At 41.2% G+C, this 21,513-nt stretch overlaps 1 protein-coding gene across 1 annotated transcript in view; it reads right to left on the bottom strand.

Annotated features, from left to right (window-relative positions):
• The window catches only part of Eeig2 (EEIG family member 2), a 46,613-nt gene that overhangs the window by 19,599 nt on the left and 5,501 nt on the right, over nucleotides 1-21,513 (bottom strand). Inside the window, exons 2-3 of the mRNA XM_051177697.1 lie at nucleotides 5,645-5,765; nucleotides 330-359 (exon numbers count right to left, since the gene is read on the bottom strand). Coding sequence (XP_051033654.1) covers nucleotides 330-359; nucleotides 5,645-5,765 — 151 coding nt within the window. The remainder of the gene's footprint in view (nucleotides 1-329; nucleotides 360-5,644; nucleotides 5,766-21,513) is intronic.

The following is a 21,513-nucleotide window of genomic DNA, read 5'->3' as shown; positions in this document are numbered from 1 at the left end:
TATTTTCTTTTAAAGGAGTCATTCATTTTTATTATGTGTATGGGTATTTGTCTGCGTGTGTGTTTCTACCATGTGCACGCAGTGCCTGAAGAGGTCAAAAGAGGCAGTTACCGTCACTTTGTGTGCTGGAACAGAACCCGGGTCCTTTGGAAGAACTGCCAGTGTTCCTCACTACTGAGCCATTTCTCCCAAAAGAGTATTGTGATCCAATTATTCAATCTCCAATTTGCTTTACTTAAAATGAGTCAAGTTTGAGTAACAATTCAAAGGCTACAGATTGCAATAGCAACATTATGAACTGCAAAAAAGAGTAGAGAACATCTATTTACCTTTGCATAAGCTTTGCCACCTTTTAATTCCTGCAAATAAAAAAAAAAAAAAACCACTGTGAGGATATCACATGATGAATGATTTAAGACCCAATGTAAGTCAAATAATTCTGAAGTAGACATTAAATGCTAGTAAATGTCACAGACAATAAAAATAGAAGGGCTTTAAATCCAACTAGTCAAATTGATAACACCTTAAAAGTGAGCAAACTTTTCACTTTTCTTGAAGCTTTACTTATGTAGTCAGTTTTTGATATGGAGTTTCTCTATATTGCACAGACTGGCCTTGAGCTCCTGGAGCTCAAGTATCTCACCTCAGTTTCCCAGAGCCAGGACGCTAGGTCACTATTTTGAATTTAGGACAATGCACATCTGTGAGGATTAAGAGTAAAGTGCTTAGAACAATGCCTCCCACACTGTGTACTCCGTTTCCTTCTATCATCACAGACAAACTTCCTTTCACTAGAGCCACTTTAAAAACATTTTTTACTGAGAGAATTGTCCCTTCTTTTTTGCAACTCCGATACTGAAGCATTATCTATCACTTCTATCTTTCGCACAGTGACTTTAAGTAAATCCAGACAGTCTACAGGGAGCTCTATTATTACTTACAAATATCTGCAATTCTTTCCTGTTCCTGCCACTATTTCTTTTGTTTTGTTTTGTTTGTTTTGTTTTTTTTGAGACAGGGTTTCTCTATAGCTTTGGAGTCTGTCCTGGAACTACCTCCGTAGACCAGGCTAGCCTCGAACTCACACGAGATCTGCCTGTCTCTGCCTCCCAAGTGCTGGCTCCTGCCACTACTTCTATTCCACATGAATTATCACCTTTTCTTCTTCACTGGGTCACTTCACACCCCTTACTGGTGCCATTCTGAAACAGAAGGAAATGCCCTTGGATCCTCAACTTTATTATTTCCATTGCTGTTCTTCTATGGTCAAAATTCAAAAGACTTCTGACCACTGGGGACTGGAGGAGTAGAGGGAGGGTAAACTGTGGTCTGGATGTAATGTATGAGAAGAATAAACACACAAACAATCAAACCTCTACCGGCTGCATTCTTTTCTAGTCAACTCTCTCCAACCGGATTCGTCCTCATTTTCCCTCTCTAGGAGCTCAAGATTCCTAGTGATCATGGGCTGGAGAGACGGCTCAGCGGTTGAGAGCACTGACTGTTCTTCCAGAGGACCCAGGTTTAATTCCCAGCACCCACATGGCAGCTCACAACTGTCTGTACCTCTGGTTCAAGGGGATCTGACACCTTCACAGCATTGCACATAAAATGAAGTTAAATAAGTTATTAAGAAAAAAAAAAAAGGTTCCTAGCACTCTTAATTTTGTTAGAACTAAAAGCTCCGTCTCCATCTTAGCCTCTCATCACGTGACAGGCCTGACCACTGAACTCCTTTCTCACATCATTTTCCTCTCTGTACCTCTCTGACACCACATTGCCCTGTCTCCCTCCTGCTTCCCTGGCTACTGTTCCTCCTGCCTCTCTTTCCTGCATCCACTCCTTTACTTAGCTTCTGCAGAAAGGATGCTAGCTATACTTTAAGTGTCTGCTCTTTCTTTCCATGTAATACAGTCCTGCACTTTTAGTTGGGTATCTGGTTGCTCAAAATAATGCTCATCTTTGTGTAAAACTACTACCGCAAACTTAAGCATTTTAACTTTGAGATATTAAAGCCAACTTTCATCATCATCATCATCATCATCTTATAAAAGACCATGACTCTCCTTATTAGAATCTCCCAATGATTTGGGCATGGTGGTATATGCCCATACTCTCTGCCCTTGGGAGGTAGAGACAGGAGGATCATCAGGTCCTGTCTCAAAACCCCAACAACCAATCCACCCTCCCACCCACCTACCCACCTACCAAACAACATGCTGGGGAGATAGCTCAGTTGGAAAGAGTTGCACAAGTATGAGGACCTACCAAGTTCAGATACCCAGCACACACCCAAAAAGCTAGGTGTGGCCATATGTGCCTGCCACCCTAGTGCTGGGGAGGGGCAGAGAGCAGAGATGCCTCCTCAGTTTTCTAAACCAATTGTTCTTCCCTAAACTATTCTGTTCCCCCTTAATTTTTTATGTGTGGCATTTATGGGTACTAAACTAATTTTATTTTGCTAAACTTTTGCTTTCTGTTACCCATTTCTCAATGCCCAGAGTAGTCAATACAGCAGAAGACTACTGGTGACTTCCCAACCTCTCTTCTGACACATTAGAACCTACTAACCCACTATGGATGACAGTCACAGCCTTTTAGTTTTGTTCTAACCAGAGGGATGTGTACAAAAGACACATGCACCATTTTTGAATCATGTGTGTTCCCATGTTACTAATCAAGAGAGAACAACACTGGAGCTGTCCCCTTTATCTCAGGTTCAGAAAGCAACTTCTATACCATTTTGTTTAAGCCTTTGACTTTTTGGGTCTGTTTTAGCAGTTTAACATATGTATTTTATGCTGGTTAGTTTTTTGTCAACTCGACACAAACTCAGGTCATCTGGGAAGAGGAAACCTCAATTGAGAAAATACCTCCATCAGATTGCCTGTACATCTATAGGTCTGTGGGGGCATTTCCAATGATTGGGCTGTGCATGTGTGTCTGTGTCTGTATGTGTACGTGCATGTGTGCATGCGGGCGTGTGTGTGTGTGTGTGTGTGTGTGTGTCTATATGTGTGTGCGTGCACATGTGCGTGTGTGCATGTGTGCAGGTAGCTCAGCTCACAGTGGGTGGTGGTACCCCTGGGCTGAGGTGTATAAGAAACTGGGCTGAGTAAGCCACAGAGAGCAAGCTAGCGGGCAACATTCTTCCATGGCTTCTGTTTCAGTTCCTGCCTCCAGTTCCTGCCCTGACTTCTCTTCATGCTGTACACTGTAAGACTAAATAAACCCTTCCCTCTTTAAGTTACTTGGGCCATGATGTTTATCACAGCAAAAGAAAGCAAACTAAGATATATCCTAATGAATATACCAAAGCTCCATGATATGAGAAAGGCATTATTTGAGGTATGTCCTAGCGCCACTGGAATTTACAGTTTCTATTTGGTTTACTAGAGCTTGAGCTTATTTAATTTGTAACTATATCCTTTCTTTTCCTTAGCATCCGAAGACTAGCTCATCATCCTTTAAGCATCATAATTAGAACTCCATTCAGAAGGTTTTCAATGAATGGACAGCAGCAGTTAAAGCAGCAAGATGAAGGTAGGCTTCGTTTTGTCAGCTAATTCCTATATTAATGAAGAATCAAGGAATACTGCCTTATTTGTATGTAGAGATTTTATACCATAACTGTCTAAGATCTCACAGGTGGTAAGTGGCATGCTTGGGGCTCAAAGGCAGATTGGTATAATTGTGTCTGTTGGTATAAAAGTCTGCCCTTGATGACCACAATTCCTCTGCAAAAGCCTCCACTCAATTACTATTGCTCCAAACACAGCTAGTTTCATAAAGTCTTAAATTTGTAAAATCATTTCTGCACACATGTATTTATTATATTCTGAGTGTATTAAACAATACTAAAAAGGTTGGAATAAAGCCACATACATCATACTGCTATCAATTCATTCAAAACATGGGACAACAAATCTAAGACTATAGCTTTTTAATCTGATACAGAAAGATGCAAGACTGGAGTGTGGAAAAGACTTACATGTACTCTGATAACTTAATATATATATATATATATATATATATATATATATATATATATATGTCATGAGTTTGAGATAAGTCCAGTCTACATGTGAATTCCAGGCCATCTTGAGCTATAAAGTGAGCCATTCTTTCAGGAAAAATCAGCAACAACATGTATAAAATGTAAAATGCACATTTGGGTTTTTGTTTTTCAAGGTGGGGTCATATGACCTACCCTAGACTCGTCTTAAATTTGCTATGTAGCTCTGGCTAGCCTTGAACTTGGCATTCTCTTGTCTCTGCCTCTCCAGTTGCTATGATTACAGACTTGCCACTACCATTCTTGGTTATAAAGTTTATATTTTAAATATGGTAGTTAATTCATTAGAAGCAGTGATTAACAGATTCTTCTTTTTATTAAAAAATTTAGGATCATATATATAGTTCATATGTATTTTGTTTTCATATATGAGGATACATATGTATATATGTATATGAAAACACTATATCTATCTATATATATATCCTCATATATGAAAACAAAATAAAATACATATGAACAAGGACAGAGCCTTCCCATTACCATTTATTAACAATGTAAAATTGGGCAAGTTACTTCATTTCTCTGAGCCTTAGTTTTTCTGAACACAGAGAAAAGGACACCCAATTCCAGGGCTGCTATTAGACATAACTGAACAAACTCCCCAGAAGAATACCTTTTAAAGAACAGAGGTTTGGTGGAATCTGGCCCTGAACTCCAGATCAGAGCCTCTCTTAGTGCTCATCAGAGAAGCTGTTCCTTACAATAGATGGTAATTAACCCAGAGACCTTCAACAGGTCAATATGCAGAGAATAAGGAACTTGGGAGTGTGCATCACGAATGGGGCATCTATAGTGCACGTGTATCCCCACAGGCTCGGGGATTTATGCAGAAGAGGGCCAGAAAGACCGGAAGAGCCAGACATGGAGGGCGATTCGAAGGACATAATAGGACAGATGCACGTAAGAACTCACAGTGACAATGACAAGGAAACACAAGACCTGTACAGTCTTAATCCAGGCAAATCCCAGCACAGGGGAGGGAAGTGGGAAAAAAATCTAACTAGTTGGCTAGCGGGGAGATAACGGCATTTGATAGCTGCCGTGAGAGGGACAGTCAGTTTTCTTTAATGTTGCAGCACATTGCAGGGCAGGCCCCACTCCCGAGAGCAGTGGGACAACACAAACGGGACTGGATTAAACAAAACAAATAGGAAACTCAAAGCTGGGTGGGTGGGGCAGTGAAGGAGAGGCTATGTGAAGAAGGGCAGGGGAGGAGTATAAGTATGCTACAGTACATTGTATGAAATTTTCAAAGAATTAATGAAAACATTGTTGTAAAAGAGGGAAGGACAGAACTTTGACAAATGACAGAATACAGATATGCACACTCCCAAACTACGACAGATGTGGTTAACACTCATTATGTGCAGTATTTCTGAGGAGAAAGATTTTTGACTCTTGGGTAATAACCTGAGGTTTTCCACCATATTTTCCATAGAAATTTAATTTTATTGCTGTAAGTGTGAAGTTAAATTCTACTGTTAAAGCGGATCTAAATAAAGGGAGTCAGTGCCTTTAGCTAATTATGGTTTCTGAAAGAGGAGGAATAATGGGCTATTTTTATACCTTCCGTACAGACACTCTGTAGATGCAAGGGTCCAGGATGCCGGTGGAGGCACTGGCACTCATTTTGCACATAAATGAGAATTTCTTTCTCCAGCGAACACAGTTTGCTTGCACCACCTCCCTGGATAAGGGAAACAAAAACCAAAAAAGCCCGTTAATTACTTGTTAAAACCACTCACCATTTCCCTCAGGTCTAGTCACCATTTCACGAAGCTATGCAGATGTCAGTATTTTCAGATGCTGGAAAGATGAGTAAATGGTGGCTCTGCAGGCACGAGGGCTAGACTTTAGATCATGTAAAATCTGGGTCCTGTCATTCCACCATTTGAGAGACAGGGACTCCCTGGCGTACACTGACCAGAAGGGCAAGCTCTGGGTGCAGCTAGAGAACCTGACTCTCTATGTAAGTGTCAGAGCATCTCAGGGTGCCACCTGACATCACGCTGGGCTTCCAAACTCAAGCACACACAGGAATACATATAAATGTAACAAGTCAGTATTTGCAGGCATGGGACAGGAATAATTGGCCATTAGAAATACAGAAATTAATTTACTTCTCATTCAGTTTAAAGCGATTCTTCACCACTCACTCAATGTACATTTATTTTTCTCTGTGTTGGGTACACTTCTAAATGCTTAAAATTCAAGGAGAAGGGCAGAATTCCTAACCTTGTAGGACTTTGTGCAAGAGACAGAAATACACACAAGTACTTTAGTTTCTGTCTAGTCCAGCAACATGAACTACCAGTTCAGAGTTTACAACATGATGCTTAATCTCACAGCTACTCTAAAATGTAGCTGGTACTTCCCTCACCACACAGACCAGGAGATTAAGTAGAGAAGTTAAATCAATGTTATTGAGGGTGTGAGTGTAGGAATCACATGTAAGCCAAGCCTGTTTAACTAGAAGCCCCTTGTCCACAGACGAAATCTGCTATTTTTCTAACAACTTTCCTCTTTCAGATTTTCTGGCTTTTATACAAGCTGTTCTCTTTACTGGGTAGGTCCAAGAGATTTAGCATTAGAAAGCAAAAATAATTACTCTGTGGATGGGTCATAAATAGAGAAAAATGGATAAAGCAAGAGAACGGATGTTTTCTAGATTACTCATTAGTCCAGTTAATATAGGCAAGGAGCTTTTTTTTTTCTTTTTTTGAGGCAGGGTCTCGTTATATAGTCTCATCGGCTAGAACTCAAGGTTGGCCTTGAATTCCAAGAGATCAACTTGCCTCCACCTCCTAAGCAACATCACACCTGGCCTTAATATTTGTATTAATTCTTGAGAATTTCACACATGGAATATAAAATGTATTTTGATCATATTTACTCCTACTTCTCCCACACCCAGTCATACCTCCCAACTTCATGTTTTTTTTGTTTTTTGTTTTTTGTTTTTTTAATAATCAACGGAATCCAATTTGTACAGCTCAAATACTCATTGGTGTAGAGTCATAACGGAGCATGACTGACCTACCAGGAGCCACATCCCTAAATAAAACTAATATCCCATATCCCAGAAGTGTCACCCCTGGCTCCTCAGGGGGGAGGGACCTTGAGTCCTTCCCTACTCCATGCTGGAATGCCGACTGGCTTGATTGTGTGCAGACAAGCACAGCTTCTGGGAGGTCAAGATTGCAGTAGTACTGTCAGAGCAGAAAACACCGTTTCTGTCCAGTCCTTCCTGACCTCTGTCTTACAATGTCAGTCTTGTCTTATGTCACAGTCTCCCCACCCCCTCCTCTGTGATGGTCCCTGAGAGCACAGGTATGGTGAGGTTGATCTTCTTAAGAAAGTACACAGTAGGATCACTTCTCTGGAGCAATAGAGACCGATGGGTGTCATAAAAATTTAGATTAAGGTTGGAGAAAAGGACAAATAGGGTGACTTCAATAGTGTGTCAACTTGTAGCTGCCTCCATGAATAAGTGAATGTGTATTAAGATCACTGAGTTTGGTTTTATAGATTAACTTTGAAAATGCCCAGAAAAATCATGAAAATAATTAAAAAAAAAACACACACAGAATTTTTAATTACTGTTTTTCTCCTAACATCACTTGGTCCCAAAACTTGAAAGCATCAGCCATGTACCTGGAGCTCCCAAGAAAGGCATGCAGATATACTGATGAGCTGGGTCCTTCAGGAATATATATCAAGGTTTGTTTGTTTCTGTCCCTAATACCACTGGTGTAGGAATCAGCTATCAAGAACAATATTTTTTGTTTTATTTTGTTTTTTCAAGACAGGGTTTCTCTGCCTGTCCTGGAACTTTGCTCTGTAGATCAGGCTGGCCTCAAACTTGCAGATCAATCTACCTCTGCCTCCAGAGCACTGGCATTAAAGGCAGGCACCACCACCTCCCAAAGAACACTTCTTTTTTTTTTTTTTTTTTTTTTTTTTAAAAAAAAACATGCTAATTTATTATCCTTAGAAAATATAAACTTCTGGCTAAAGATAGCGTCCACTTTCTCCCCCAGACTCACCAAGTTTTGTCTGTTTAAGGCATAATCTCACAGGAAGACAAGAAACAAGCATCCAGGGACAGAAAACTGGTAACTAGTTTAGCAACCAAATAAATCTGAATGACGTTACATGTAGGAGTGCCATTATGGTGACCCACACTTGTAATCTCCATACTGAGGAGACTGCAGGAGGAGGATACCAATTTGGGCTGCACTACAAATGTACTTAACACTGACAGCCATTATTTTCTAATTGTTCTAAACATTCACTCTGTGAATACTCTTCATTGTTTAATACACAAAATTTAAGCAGCCTCATTTTGGTCAACTTTCTATCACTGTAATCAATTTCTGAGTCAAATCAACTTACAAAGAGAAGAGGTATTCTTTCATTGTTTTGGGGTTCAGTCCAGGACTGACCGACTCCGTTGTACTGGGCCTGTGGTAAGGCAGCCTAGTGTAGGGGGAAGATGTGGTGGAAGAAAAGCCTCTCCCTTCACAGCTAGAAGGCAAAATGAAGGAATGGACTAGAGTTACCCAATCCCTTTGGGAGCATGGTTCCTGTTGACCCAAAATGCCCCCATTTGGCTCCACCTCTTAAAGGTCCCATTTCCTCTCAATAGTGCCACGCTGGGAACAAGCCTTTGCCACACAGGCCTTTGGATCCCAATTACAGCTGCATCTTAAAATGACACCAAGTGAATTCTGCATGCACATGTTGTCCTTAAAAAACAAGTGGGAAGCATTTCATATTTATCTAGTTTATCTAGGGTGGGAAGCCAACAGCAAGCCTGGTAGACTTGGGAGAAATAAGGTTGAGAATAGTGATATAAGTATGGGCAGGGATTGCCGCATATACGGAATGGGTTTTAATGAAGATATTGCAGCTTCCAGAGGAAAAAGAAACGTGTACAGGTTCCACTTCCACCAGCTGACTTCCCCTTTCATGACAATGGTGACAGCAGTTACTGCGTGCTTTCAATACACCAGACGCTAGATATTTTATACATTGTGACCCAATCCCATTGAGAGAAATTGTGTGACTCGTCCAGCTTCATTAAGCTGAAAAGAATCCAAAGGGATTGTGTCTGGTACCCACTACCAATTCCTGCCTATCACTTTCTAACTACTCAGAAACCATTCCCTTTCCTGCATCTAGCACCACTATCCTAATTCAGACTCTTAACTTCAGTTCCTTGAATTATTTTAAGAGCCTCCTTAACGGTCCCAGTTTAAATCTGCTTCCCTCAGATCTCTACCTGAGACTGTGGCTCTCACCTGTACTCACAGTATCCAGGAAACCAAGGCAGGGGGAAAAAGTAAGTTTCAAAAACAAAACAAAACAAACAAGAAAAAACAAAACAAAACAAAAAAAAAAAACCCCAAAAAACCAAACTCCCCCAAAACAAAAAAGTATATTTGTGTTTCTAAGGCGATTACTCAGCTTTTTCTGTGGTAATCTTTCCTGTGTACACACAGACCTTGGGAAAAAGCCATCCAAACTAAACAAATCAAAGAAGCTGCAGAGCTAGTTTGTGACATTTGTTATACTGATGGGTTACCATGGAAACCCACACAAACCACTTGGCAGCTGAGACAAAAGTCACATTAGTAATTGCTTTCTGTTAGGTGAGTCATTAGCTTCCTAGGAGTTTCGGATGGTTGCTCAACCACTATCTAGAAAGAAAGCAAAGGAATGTGATTTGTGTTGACACGTAAAAAGCCAAACATTTCAAAGATAACATAATAAAGCTGCTGAAGTGAACATGAAATAATCAGAGGAATCAGAAGAAGATAAAGTTGCTAAGGCCATTGTTTGTTTCAAAGAATGAAGGGAAATCTACAACGTTGTTGAAAACTCCAACGTAAACTGGAATGGAAGTGGATGGAGCCAATCTTTGCGACTAAGTATTACTCCAGTGTCATCATCATTCCTGGGTAACCAGCAAATGTGTACTCCAGGCACATATGTAGAATTACTCGAAGTCCTGATTATTCAGGACATTTTACACCTTTCAGCAACAGTGACAGAAAGCGATCGGCTACTGAAGAATGCCAGCAGTTTGCCAGGTAGTGCAGTGAGGAGGTGAGCCACTGGTTTGGATTCAAATTCCGCCTCAGCTACCTGCTGGCTGTCACTCTGGCACATTCTCCAATTGCTCATCTTTACAGTGCTTTCTCTGAGAACAGTACCTACCCCCCCAGGGAACCCAGGGAAACCAAATAATTTATTACACACGGTTCCAGATAGTGCCTGGGGTATGCTGTACCTCAATAATAAATGTTAGAGGCTGTTGTTTTCAAGGATACATGCACTTCTAAGTCCACTTAGAAATAGTGGCCAAATTTAGAGTTTTTTTCTTTTTTTTTTAATTTAATTTAATGAAGATCTATCTATTTTAAAAGACATGGATTCTGACAAAGAAGGAACTTTTGTGAACTGAGGCAAAGCCAAGTATTTTAAGGCTGTGAGGGTCAGTTGGATCTGTAAAACTGACTTTTAATTAATTGCAACACTAAAGATATACATATGACCTGTCAACTCCAGCAGCATTTTTGACCTGAGTGAATTCATGACAGTATTAGCACCAGGAAAAAAAAGGAACAGAGGAGGTCTGGCTTTATTTACTTATTTACTGATTAATTTTTACTAGTGGGTGAGGCAGGGAGGGAGACAATCCAGTCCTGGGGTCCCCCTCTTGGAAATGTTGCGTCAGCAGACAAGCGTGCGCGCGCGCACACACACACACACACACACACACAGAGAGAGAGAGAGAGAGAGAGAGAGAGAGAGAGAGAGAGAGAGAGGGAGAACTCACAAGAAAGGACTGGAATCATGAACCCAAGTTCACCACGGGAAAGGATGGAGAGTGACAGAGGAGGGAGGGGAGAGGACAGCCTGCAAGGCCACCAGCATCAGATCAGGAGAGAGGCAGGAGAGGCGGGAGGGAGCATCTACAGGAGAGAAAGGGGACAGGAGCAACAGTTTGAAGAAGCTCTGCTCAGCAGGGTCAAATGTGGCAGAGAGGTCAGATGAGAGAGAAAGAGAGCAAAAAGGGGTCACTCAACGCTGGCGACTGAGGTTTTGGTGACAAAGTGGGATCGAAGTCGATTACTATAGGGAACAGACATAGAGATGCGGGCAACTCATTTCAAATCTGCTAGGAATGGAGTGACAGCGGAGGAAATTTAGGGTTTCATCTAATTGAGGACATGACATGCGGGAAGATTTCACTTAGACATGCAGGAAAGTGAAGCATGCTTCTTTCTGTACGGATGGGGGAAACAGTGTAGGGACCAAATTGATCAGTTGGGTGGATATGAGTAATGTTGCCAGAGAAGGTGATCCCTGAGAATGTCAGAAACAATAGCACCCAGACCATAATTGGGACTGGCCCTGGACAGAAGGGATCACCTCCCATCATGAGTTAAAGAATGAGACTGAATGTAGATAAAGATGCCAGCTGATAATTTTTTACTGCCCTGAGTTATTCTAAGAAGAAATTTCATACAAAGTACATTCCTTAGCACATAGTAGGTACTCTAATAAGTGTTGTCTGAATACTTGCTTATTTAAAATCTGCTATAAATACCACAAAAAACATCTATAGCTCCATGTAGGAAAAGAGTGGCATTCAGTGGCCGACAGATATCCTGATGGAGACACACATGCATTTACACACATGTGAAATGCATACACACACACACAGCACACACACATACATATGAGAAAAATGCTTTCCTTATAAGGAAAGGAAGAACATTTATAAACCATGCATGTAATCAGGGGTTAATGTCCAAAACATATAAAGTAGTCACAACTCAATAATAGCAACATAAAAAAAGAATCTTGATTAAAAATGGGCCAAAGACTTGAACAATCATTTCTCAGTTTTGTTTGTACAGTTGGATAACATTATGAAGAGGTGCTTACCCGTAATATCAAAGAACCGTACACAAAAACCCAAATGAGATGACACTAAGTGGCTGTTATTAAATAGTTAAAACATAACAAATGCTGATAAAGATATAGAGAAAAGAGAACTCTGGGATATGGTTTTGGTAAAGCCATCGTGAAAACAGAATGAAGGTTCCTCGAAAAATTAAAAATAGACCCATGGTATGATCAGCAACCATACATATCTTTGGGTACGTATCCAAAGCAGGCAAAACCAGGGTTCTTTTGTTTGTTTGGTTGGTTTTGGTTTGGTTTTTGAAGTTATGCTCTTGCTCTGTAGCCCAGGCTGTGTCTTGAACTCATAATCCTCTTGTCTTAGGTTTCTAAGTGCTGGGGTTATGGGCAAGTGTGGCCACAATGGCTTGAAATTAGTATTTAAAAGAGACAACTGCAATCTCATGCTTGTGTCAGCATTATTCACAATAGCCAAGACTTGGAAACAGTCAAACTATGAACAGTCGGAATAATAAAGAAAAGGTCACACAGACACAGAGTTCCAGAAATATCTAAGGAAATACCCCACATTAGAAATTTAAGAATATATATCACAGTCTAGGAAAACTTAATAAAAGAAAACTAAACCAAAATTCTCAAATTCATTGAGGGAAGAACCCTGAGAGGATATAGGAAACAAAAATCCACTTATGGCCTATGACATTCTGAAAAAGGTAAAACTAAGCCAGGGCGCAAGGCCTTAAAGCAGTGAAACTATTCTATGTCTATAGTGGATATCATCACTTGCATAAAAGTCCAAATGGTGGACTCCATCAATGGACTGCATCAATGGCGAACCCCAATGCAAACTATATGGACCATGTGTGGGAATTTGCCTGCTTGTGTAGGTACATCAGTTGTGACGTGTATAATGTGTTCTGGGGGGAACACCAGAGGCTCCTGTGTCCTGTGGAGACTAGAAGCCACATGACAAACGTTTGTGCCTTCTGCTCATTTGTTGGGAAATGATGGAGTTCATGGGTGGAATCAAGAGGCAACAGGATGTGCTAATCCCTCTACTTTACCACTTATGCAAGGGAGACCCCAGGCCCTGAGCAGAGCAGCCAGAGGCTGCTTTTTTGTTTTCTACTGGAGAAATTGCCGCGGCAATAGAAACCCTAACTAAGACAGGGCTATATACTGTAATTCCAGCTACATGCTGAATTACAGCATGTAATTCCAAATACGTGCTGAAAAGGCAAAATTAGGAAGAAAAAGCCAACAGATTAGTGGTTGAAGTGAGAAGTTTGAGTAGGCAGAATTCACAACATATTTCAAGCAGCGAAAATATTCTGTGTCTTACTAAAATGCTGGGTCCATGTCACTGTATAACATGCAACATAAATGTGAATTCTGACAGACTATGAACTTTGGATGATAATGGTGTATAAATGCAGACTCCTGACTCTCAGTAACAAATGTACCACTGTGCTGGGTGCTAAAAGTGGGGGAGTTGTGTGAGTGAGGGACAGTGGGTATACGGGAGCTTTGTACTTTCTATGTAAGTTTGCTCTAAAAATAAAAATCTATTAATGACATGGCTGTAAGTAAGGCCCTCAGAGAATTTGTAACGTAAATCTAAGAACTGAGAGGTGAAATGGGGAGTAGGTTTGATGGAGGCTGGAATAGTTAAGCTTCAGGAAGTAGGTAATTGCCACAGCTTTGGTTAGAGTACAAAGTGAGAAAACATTGAGTATATTATATTAATGAGTGATATTAGGAAAGTCAGTTTTAGTCATGTGGTGGGTCAGAACTCACACTACAGGGTTGAGAGGAGAAAAGGAACGCTTGAGGCAGTTCAGAAGACTGTGTTTTCCTACGAAGTATGGACGGGCATTGTATACAGCGGAGGAACAGGGAATTAGGTGTGGGTAGAGTGAGAGAGTGACAAGGGACGGGGGAAGCACATTCCTTCCTCTGAAATGAGTTAAAAGACTTCTGCTGAGGATGGCTAAGTCTGAGAGCAAAGTGTGAGACCAAGGAAGAGGCGCAAATAATAAAAGGAGGCAAGACCTCCTAGGAAGTAGGCAACCTGTGTGACCTCCCTTGCACTTCCAGAGGAGACTAGAGGAACTGCCTTGTATGTTGTGGGCCTGAGGTGGGATGCACCTCAGCTTTTCACGTCCTACTGGGAATCTCAGGGACGACAGCTCTGCCTGCACCTTTTACCCACATAAGCCACAGAAAACACAGTGAAAGTCCACATCACCGCTGATCCTTTGCCGGTGTCCATACTCTCGGTGTTGTTCTTCCCTGCTTCCTCTGTCATTTAACCCCCTGGCCCACTGGGGTGAGACAAGCTCTCTCACTCCCAGCCTCTTCGTCTCACTCATTGGTTGACTAAAACCTGGCAGCTCCTGGACCGCACTACTGGCATTGTGTATCTACAGGGAGGTGACATTTATTCCTTCTCCTCCTCACCTCTTCCCCATCCTCCTCTGGTTAAGAGGCAGCTTGTTCCCAACTCCCTTGCCACTTGCAAGCTCTAAGTCTTTTTTCAAACCAGGCTTAAGAGCTAAAAACACGTGATGCCTGGCTATGTCACTCTTCTAGCTCACATCACAGAAATCCCTTTCTACCCCAACCTCTGTGTCCATCCTGTCTACTTCACCATGAAAAGAATCTCATATCCCAGGTTCAGAGTTCTTTGCCCTACTCAACCTTCACACATTTCAGCCACACTCATATCCTGGACCAAGCCAAATCCTGACACGGTTCTGTTGAAGTAACTGAAAGTGTTTATGTTCTGTTTCTGGCTGGGTGTGATGGCTTATGCTTGTAATCACTGTATGTAGCAGATGAACACAAGAGAATCAGGAGTTTGAATCTAACCTGGGCTCCCCAAACCCTGTGGTGGTTTGAATAAAAATGCCCCCATAGGCTCACACATTTGAAAGCTTGGTCATCAGGAAGGAGCATCATTTGAAAAGATTAGGAGGTAGGGTAAGGAGGAGGTGTGGCTTTGTTGGAGGAAATGTGTCACTGGGATTAGGCTTTGAGGTTTCAGAGGCCCAAGCCTGTCTCTTCCTACTGCCTATAAGTCAGGATGTAGAGCTGTCAGCTGCTTCTCCAGCACCATGTCCACCAGCATGCTGCCATGTTCCCTGCCATGAGGATAATGGGCTAAACCTATGAACCTGTAAGCAGGCCCCAATTAAATGCTTTCCTTTAGAAGGGTTGCCATGGTCACAGCATGGTCACAGTGTCTCTTCACAGCAATAGAACGCTGACTAAGACAGACCCCATCTCAAACAATCAAAAGTGAAAATAAAATAGTATTCCACTTTCTGAGTACAACCTTCTTCAACTCAAAGACCACACATCAATCTTCCTACATGTTTTCCTTGGAAACCACTGAACCTTTATTCTTCAATCTTTCTCATTTCCTAATTTACCTTCCTGGCCCAACTTTCTTCCTTATACATGTGGAATCCTGAGACTAAATTCTCAATCTTGTGCTTACCTTAGTTACCTTGCCTCTTGATTTCCCCATCTATTGATAACTTCTAGACTCAAACTAACCCTTCCATCCATTCTTTCCTAGCTCACAGGTGCTGCTGGTGAAAACCACATGAATATACATGTTGCTATCATTGAAATTCATATCTGAAGTTGTAGGCCTTTTGGATTTGGTCAGCTTCCTTTCCTATTTCCTGTGAAAACTTTTCTAACCTTTTGTTACTATAGCCTATCTATCTATCTATCTATCTATCTATCTATCTATCTATCTATCATCTATCAATCGTCTATCTATCTATCTATCTATCTATCTATCATCATCTATTATCTATCTTATCTATCTATCATCTATTAATCATCTATCTATCATCTATCTATCTACCTACCTACCTACCTACCTACCTATGACTGTACCGTTACTTTTTGTTTTTGAAACAAGGTCTCATTATGTAGCCCTGACTGGCCTCAAACTCGTCTGCCTCTGGCTTAGATTATGTGGTTTTGCCACCACATGTTACTTCCTTTCTAGGTCGCTACTGAAAAACAAAGGTGGTCCTTCAGATAAGCACTTCCGTTTCAGCCCCAAACCAACCTCTTGCATAAGTCACCCCTCTGCTTCTGGCTCCCTGTGGTGCAGAGCAGGCCAAGTCTGTACCCCTTGATATGACTACTGTCTCCCTCTTCATATGGCAACAGCAACACATTGGACAGCCGTGACACACTGGACAGCAACTGGACTTTAAGAAAAAAAAAAAACTTTAAAAACAATGCCTGGTGGTGGACACTTATAAACTTCAGAGTGGGAAGGTTAAGGCACTAGTATCAAAAGTTCAAGGTTGTCCCTGGCTACACAGCAAGTTTGAGGCCAGCCTGGGCTATCTGAGACTGGGAGGGGAAGAGGGGGAACGAAAAGAAAGAAAAACAAAGAAAAGGTAAAAACTTCGCAAGGATTTTTCTTCCATGACATTTCCCTTGACTCTTTCCCCAATTTCCAAAAGAAAAAGCCAGGAAATACTTCTTCCTCCCTACTTGTTCCTGCATTTATTTTTATTTTTGTAAATCTCTCAAAAAGGCAATTACAGGATCCAATGGTGCACAACCATCGGTACAGACCAAAACACGTTAGGAATCCTGTGAGAAGAAATCATAGCTCGATTGTGAGGGAAGTTTTTCATCTGTACACAAATAACCAAACCGTGCAGGGCACAGCTTACACAGAAGCAGTTCGAGAGAAACAAGTGGAGGACTGTGGGTTGTGACAGGGGTGGGCATAAAATGGCGACCCTCAGACCTAGACTGTGAGGGATGGAGTTTTGATGACGTGAAATCCAAGTGAGGACGTGGGGAGAGGACAGCATACCCAGGACACTGAAATGTGTGACTACTTGACAGATACAACTGCGTGAAAGAGTGTTTTAGGAAGAGGAGCAGCGAGAAACCAAATCAGAAGCTTAATTAACCACAGACCCTTGGAGTTGCTAAACTCTTAGGAATCATGGAGGCCGCCCATCCTCTTTAAAAAGGACTCTTATTCCTGGGGCTGCAGAGATGGTTCTGTAATTAGGAGTGTGACTGCTCCCCCAGAGGGCCTGAGCTTGGTCCCCAGCACCCACATGGGCTGGCTCACAGTTGCCGACACTCCAGCTTCAGGAGATCTGACACCTTTAGGCCCCATGGGCACGTACACTCATGAGCTACCCACACTTAGACATACGCATAATTTAAGATAAGCTCGGCAATTAAGAACACTTGCTGCTATTCCTGAGGACCCAGATTTGGTGGTCAGTACCCACATGGTGCATGTGGCTCACAACTGTCTGTAACTCCAGTTCCAGGGCGCTCTGATTATTTATTTATTTATTTGGCCACTGCAGGTATAATGCTCACACATGGTACACTTATATACATGCAAGCAAAAGACAACACTCATATACACAAAATGAATACATATTTAAAAAATAAATCTTAAAAAATAAAAACACCAATCTTGACAAATGGACAAGGCCATTTAACTGTTAGCAGTACTGGGGTAGCTTTTCTCTATTGCATTCTTTTAGATGTTGAAAATTGCTCATCCCTTGATATCTGCCTTCCCATTTGTTTATTTTACTTATTGCTAGGTGCAGTGATACCCATGTTTAAGCTCAGGCCTATGGACTGTGAACAGATGGGTCTTCTACTCATCTCCTTTTCTCCTCATGGCTGTGATTAGGATATGGGGTGGGTCGTGGTCTCCCAGGATGTGCTAATACTCTGAGAGCAGCACTATAAAGTGAGTCCTGCTAGCTGACAGGCCGGCAGGGCAGAACCACAAGAACATCCCAGACTTCATGAGAGAGGAGCAGGCTTTGTGAAAGCCACTTATTTTTAAAGTCTGCATCACAGCACCTGATACATCCTAAGCCAAGAGGAGCATAGACTTCCCATCTTTGTTCAAGTGATTTTGCAAGAATAAAACAAAAACAAAAGGGTAAAATATACATAAATACACATTTACCACTTTAGTTTTTGTAGATATTAACTTTAAGACTAACCTAGGCCCTTGATTATTAGAAATATTCCAGATTTCTCAGAATCCAGTATCTTCTCTGGATCTCTGTTTAGTAGTGTTCCCTGAATGCCAATGCTCTAAAACAACATGATTTGTTTTAGGGCAGAGGCTTGCTATGTAGAGTAGGCTGCCTCAATTGTTGATCACCTCACCTTTTTTTTAGAGCCCATATAGACGTGAGGTCATATCGTGTTTGTTTTTCTGCACTTGGCTTTTCTGATTTAGCATAATGTCCTCAGGCTCATCTGCTTTGTCACAAATGACATATTTTTTTTTGTTTGTTTATGAAGATGGAATAAAAATCCATCCAATATGCCACATTTCTTTTATCCAGTCACCTGTTTGTAGACATTCACATTGTTTCAATGTCTTGGCTACTAAGTACAGGTATCTTTTCAACATATTGCTTTCATTACATTGGGATATATATTCAGAAGAGGGACTGCTGAATTCAGGGCACAGAGAGTCTCCAACTTGTAGTTAGAAAACATTAAAAAATGTTGGTTACTTTCATTACTTTGCATAATGGTTTAAAAGAAAATGGCCCTCAAAGGGGGTGGCACTATTAGGAGGTGTGGCCTTCTTGGAGTAGGTGTGGTCTTGTTGGAGGAAATGTCTTATTGTGGAGGCAGGCTTTGAAGTCTCATATATTCTCAAGACACCACCCAGTGTCTTAGTTCAATTTCTATTGCCTGCAAGATGTAGGACTCTCAGCTACCATGTCTGCCTGCACACTAACATGTCCCACCATGAAATGTAGGCCACCCCATTAAATGTTTCCTTTATAAGAGTTTCTGTGGTCTAAGACAGAAGTTGGTACCAGGAGTGGGGTACTGCTATGATAGGCCTGACTGTTTTAGTTTGGAAGAATTTGGACTTTGGTATTTTAGATTAGGAAAGCAGTGGAATGCTTTAAGTGCTGCCTAATGGGGCATACTAGCAGGAGCATGCAAGTCAGTGATGCTGAAAACAATTTGAACTGGCTCAAGAGGTTTCAGATGAAAAGAATTTTAGTGTGTTGCCTAGAGATTGTTCTTGTGATATTTTGGTGAAGAAAGTGCTGCAGTGAAGAGATTTGGATTAATTCTGTTGGCAGAGGAAATCTCAAAACAGCCTAGTGTAGACTTTATTTTGTGGTTACTACTGTTCATGCTTATAAAGATTTATAACAGAAAGGAACAAGCTGAGTAAGGTAAAAGGAGCACCAGGAAGTGGAATGGATTAAGAAATGGAATAAAGGGAGTGGTGACCTCAGGGCAAGATCCCACCCAGGTAAGTTTCCAACTTGTAAAAAGGAATTAAAGAAAACGTAGAGCTGTGTGTGGTGATGCACACCTTTAATTTCAGCACTCAGAAGGCAGAGGCTGTAGGATCTTGAGTTTGAGTTTGAGGCCAACCTGGCATACAGAGCAAGTTCAAGGACAGCCAAGCTCAGGCAGTGAAGTAATAATCAAAGACAGAAAGCTGATAGAGATGTAATTGAATAAGAGGGCTATGGTTCAGCCCTAGGAAGCAGCAGAACTTGGCAGCTTCTGCTCTGTGGTTTTGGCTTTAGAGTCAAGGAGTGACTAAGGAAAGCCACTAAAGCCAGGCTGTGTCAGGGGTGTCCTGGAATGGAGGCCTAGAGAGGTCACTGTGTGAAGCTATGAAGTTGAACCCTGGATTGCCTTGAAGACCCCAAGATGTTAGAGGTGCCACAGTCACAGGATACCTGCCTAGGAAAGATGCTAACGGGGAGTGGAACCAGCCCAAGAGAAAGAAGTGTGTTGCAGTCAACAAAGCTGAACAGAGTTGGAGGTCTGAAGAGGGTTTTGACATAAGATATGGAGATGCAGAGTTTGGAGTTTGTTCAGCTGGTTTTTGGTCTTGCTTTGGTCCAGTATTTCCTCACTATACTCTGTTCCCTATGTTTTGGAATGGTAATGTATATCCTGTACCATTATATGTTGAAAGTGTGTGATCTGCTTTTTGATTTTGATTTTACAGGGGATTTCAGTTAAGAGGCTGCATGAATCTCAGAAGAGACTTTGAACTTTGTACTTTAAAACATTGTTGAGACTGTGATAGATTATGGAACTTTTGAAGTTGGACTGAATGCATTTTTTTTTTTTCGTTATGATATGGCTACAAGCCTTTGCGGCCAGTGAGTGGAATGTGGTGGTTTGAAAGAAAATGACCCCCAAAGAGAGTGGCACTATTAGGAGGTGTGACCTTCTCGGAGTAGGTGTGGTCTTGTTGGAGAAAATGTCTCTTTGTGGAGGCAGGCTCTGAGGTCTCATATGCTCAAGACACTATCCAGTGTCTCAGTTCACTTCCTAATGCCTGCAAGATGTAGGGCTCTCAGCTACTTCTCCAGTACCATGTCTGCCTGCACACCAACACGTCCCACCATGGTGATAATAATGGATTAAGCCTTTGAAAATATAAGTCACCCATTAAATGTTTCCTTTATAAAAGTTTCTGTGTTCTCTTCACAGCAATTGAAACTCTAATTTAAAGACACTCTGTGATCTCAGTTTGGAAAAAGAATCTGAAAACAAAACATTACATTAACCATGATTGGTGGTGCGTGCCTTTGATCCCAGGACTTGGGAGGCAGAGGCAGAGGCAGGTGGATCTCTGTGATTTCCAGGCTAGGCTAGTCTACATAGTGAGTTCCAGGCCAGCCAGGACTACATGCTGAGATCATATTGCAAAAACAAACCAAACCAAACAATAAATATTGATTTTAATATTTGCTGCACTTTCTCAACTTAATGCAATGAGAGGAAGATTAGTAATATATGTCAAAGACCTTAAAAACTTATGAGATTCAGTAACTCTATTCACTTATATTAATCTTAAACAATAGCAGATGTGTGCTGTTTGTTACAAAGATGCTTCCTATAGATTATAAAATTAAAGGAAAGAAGAAAATTATTCCAGAGGGCTTTAGTTTAATCATTGGCATTAATGTAATAGAATAATGTGTCGCTAACTGAAATATTGTATAGTTGCATATTTAATGAAAATATATTAGGTATAACATGATCATTTTTGTTCAAAAAGATCATTGGCCAGACCTGGTGGTGCATGCTTTTAAATACAGCATTTGGGAGGCCAGCCTGGTCTACAATCAAGTTCCAGACCAGAGTTATATGGTGAGAACCTGCCTAAAAATAGATAGATATAGGTAGATAGATAGATAACTAGATAGATGAATAAATGTCTGTGATCATTATGGGGGGGAGTGTGTGTGTGTGTGTGTGTGTGTATGTGTGCACGCATGCACATGCGTGCACCTGTGCTCACATGTAAGGACCAATAGAGGCTAGGTTATATACCAAAATATTGATAATGGTGGAAAACTTTACATAGTTTATTTATGGGCAATATTTGCTATTTTTGCAATAAGGCAAAAATTAACTGAAAAGAAGTACACAATGTGCAGTCAATTAAAACCTGGAAA

Source organism: Phodopus roborovskii, unplaced genomic scaffold, assembly GCF_943737965.1.
Source record: "Phodopus roborovskii unplaced genomic scaffold, PHOROB, whole genome shotgun sequence".
Taxonomy (NCBI): domain Eukaryota; kingdom Metazoa; phylum Chordata; class Mammalia; order Rodentia; family Cricetidae; genus Phodopus; species Phodopus roborovskii.
The sequence above is the reverse complement of the archived record's forward strand: the minus strand, read 5'-3'. Positions and strand labels throughout refer to the sequence as shown.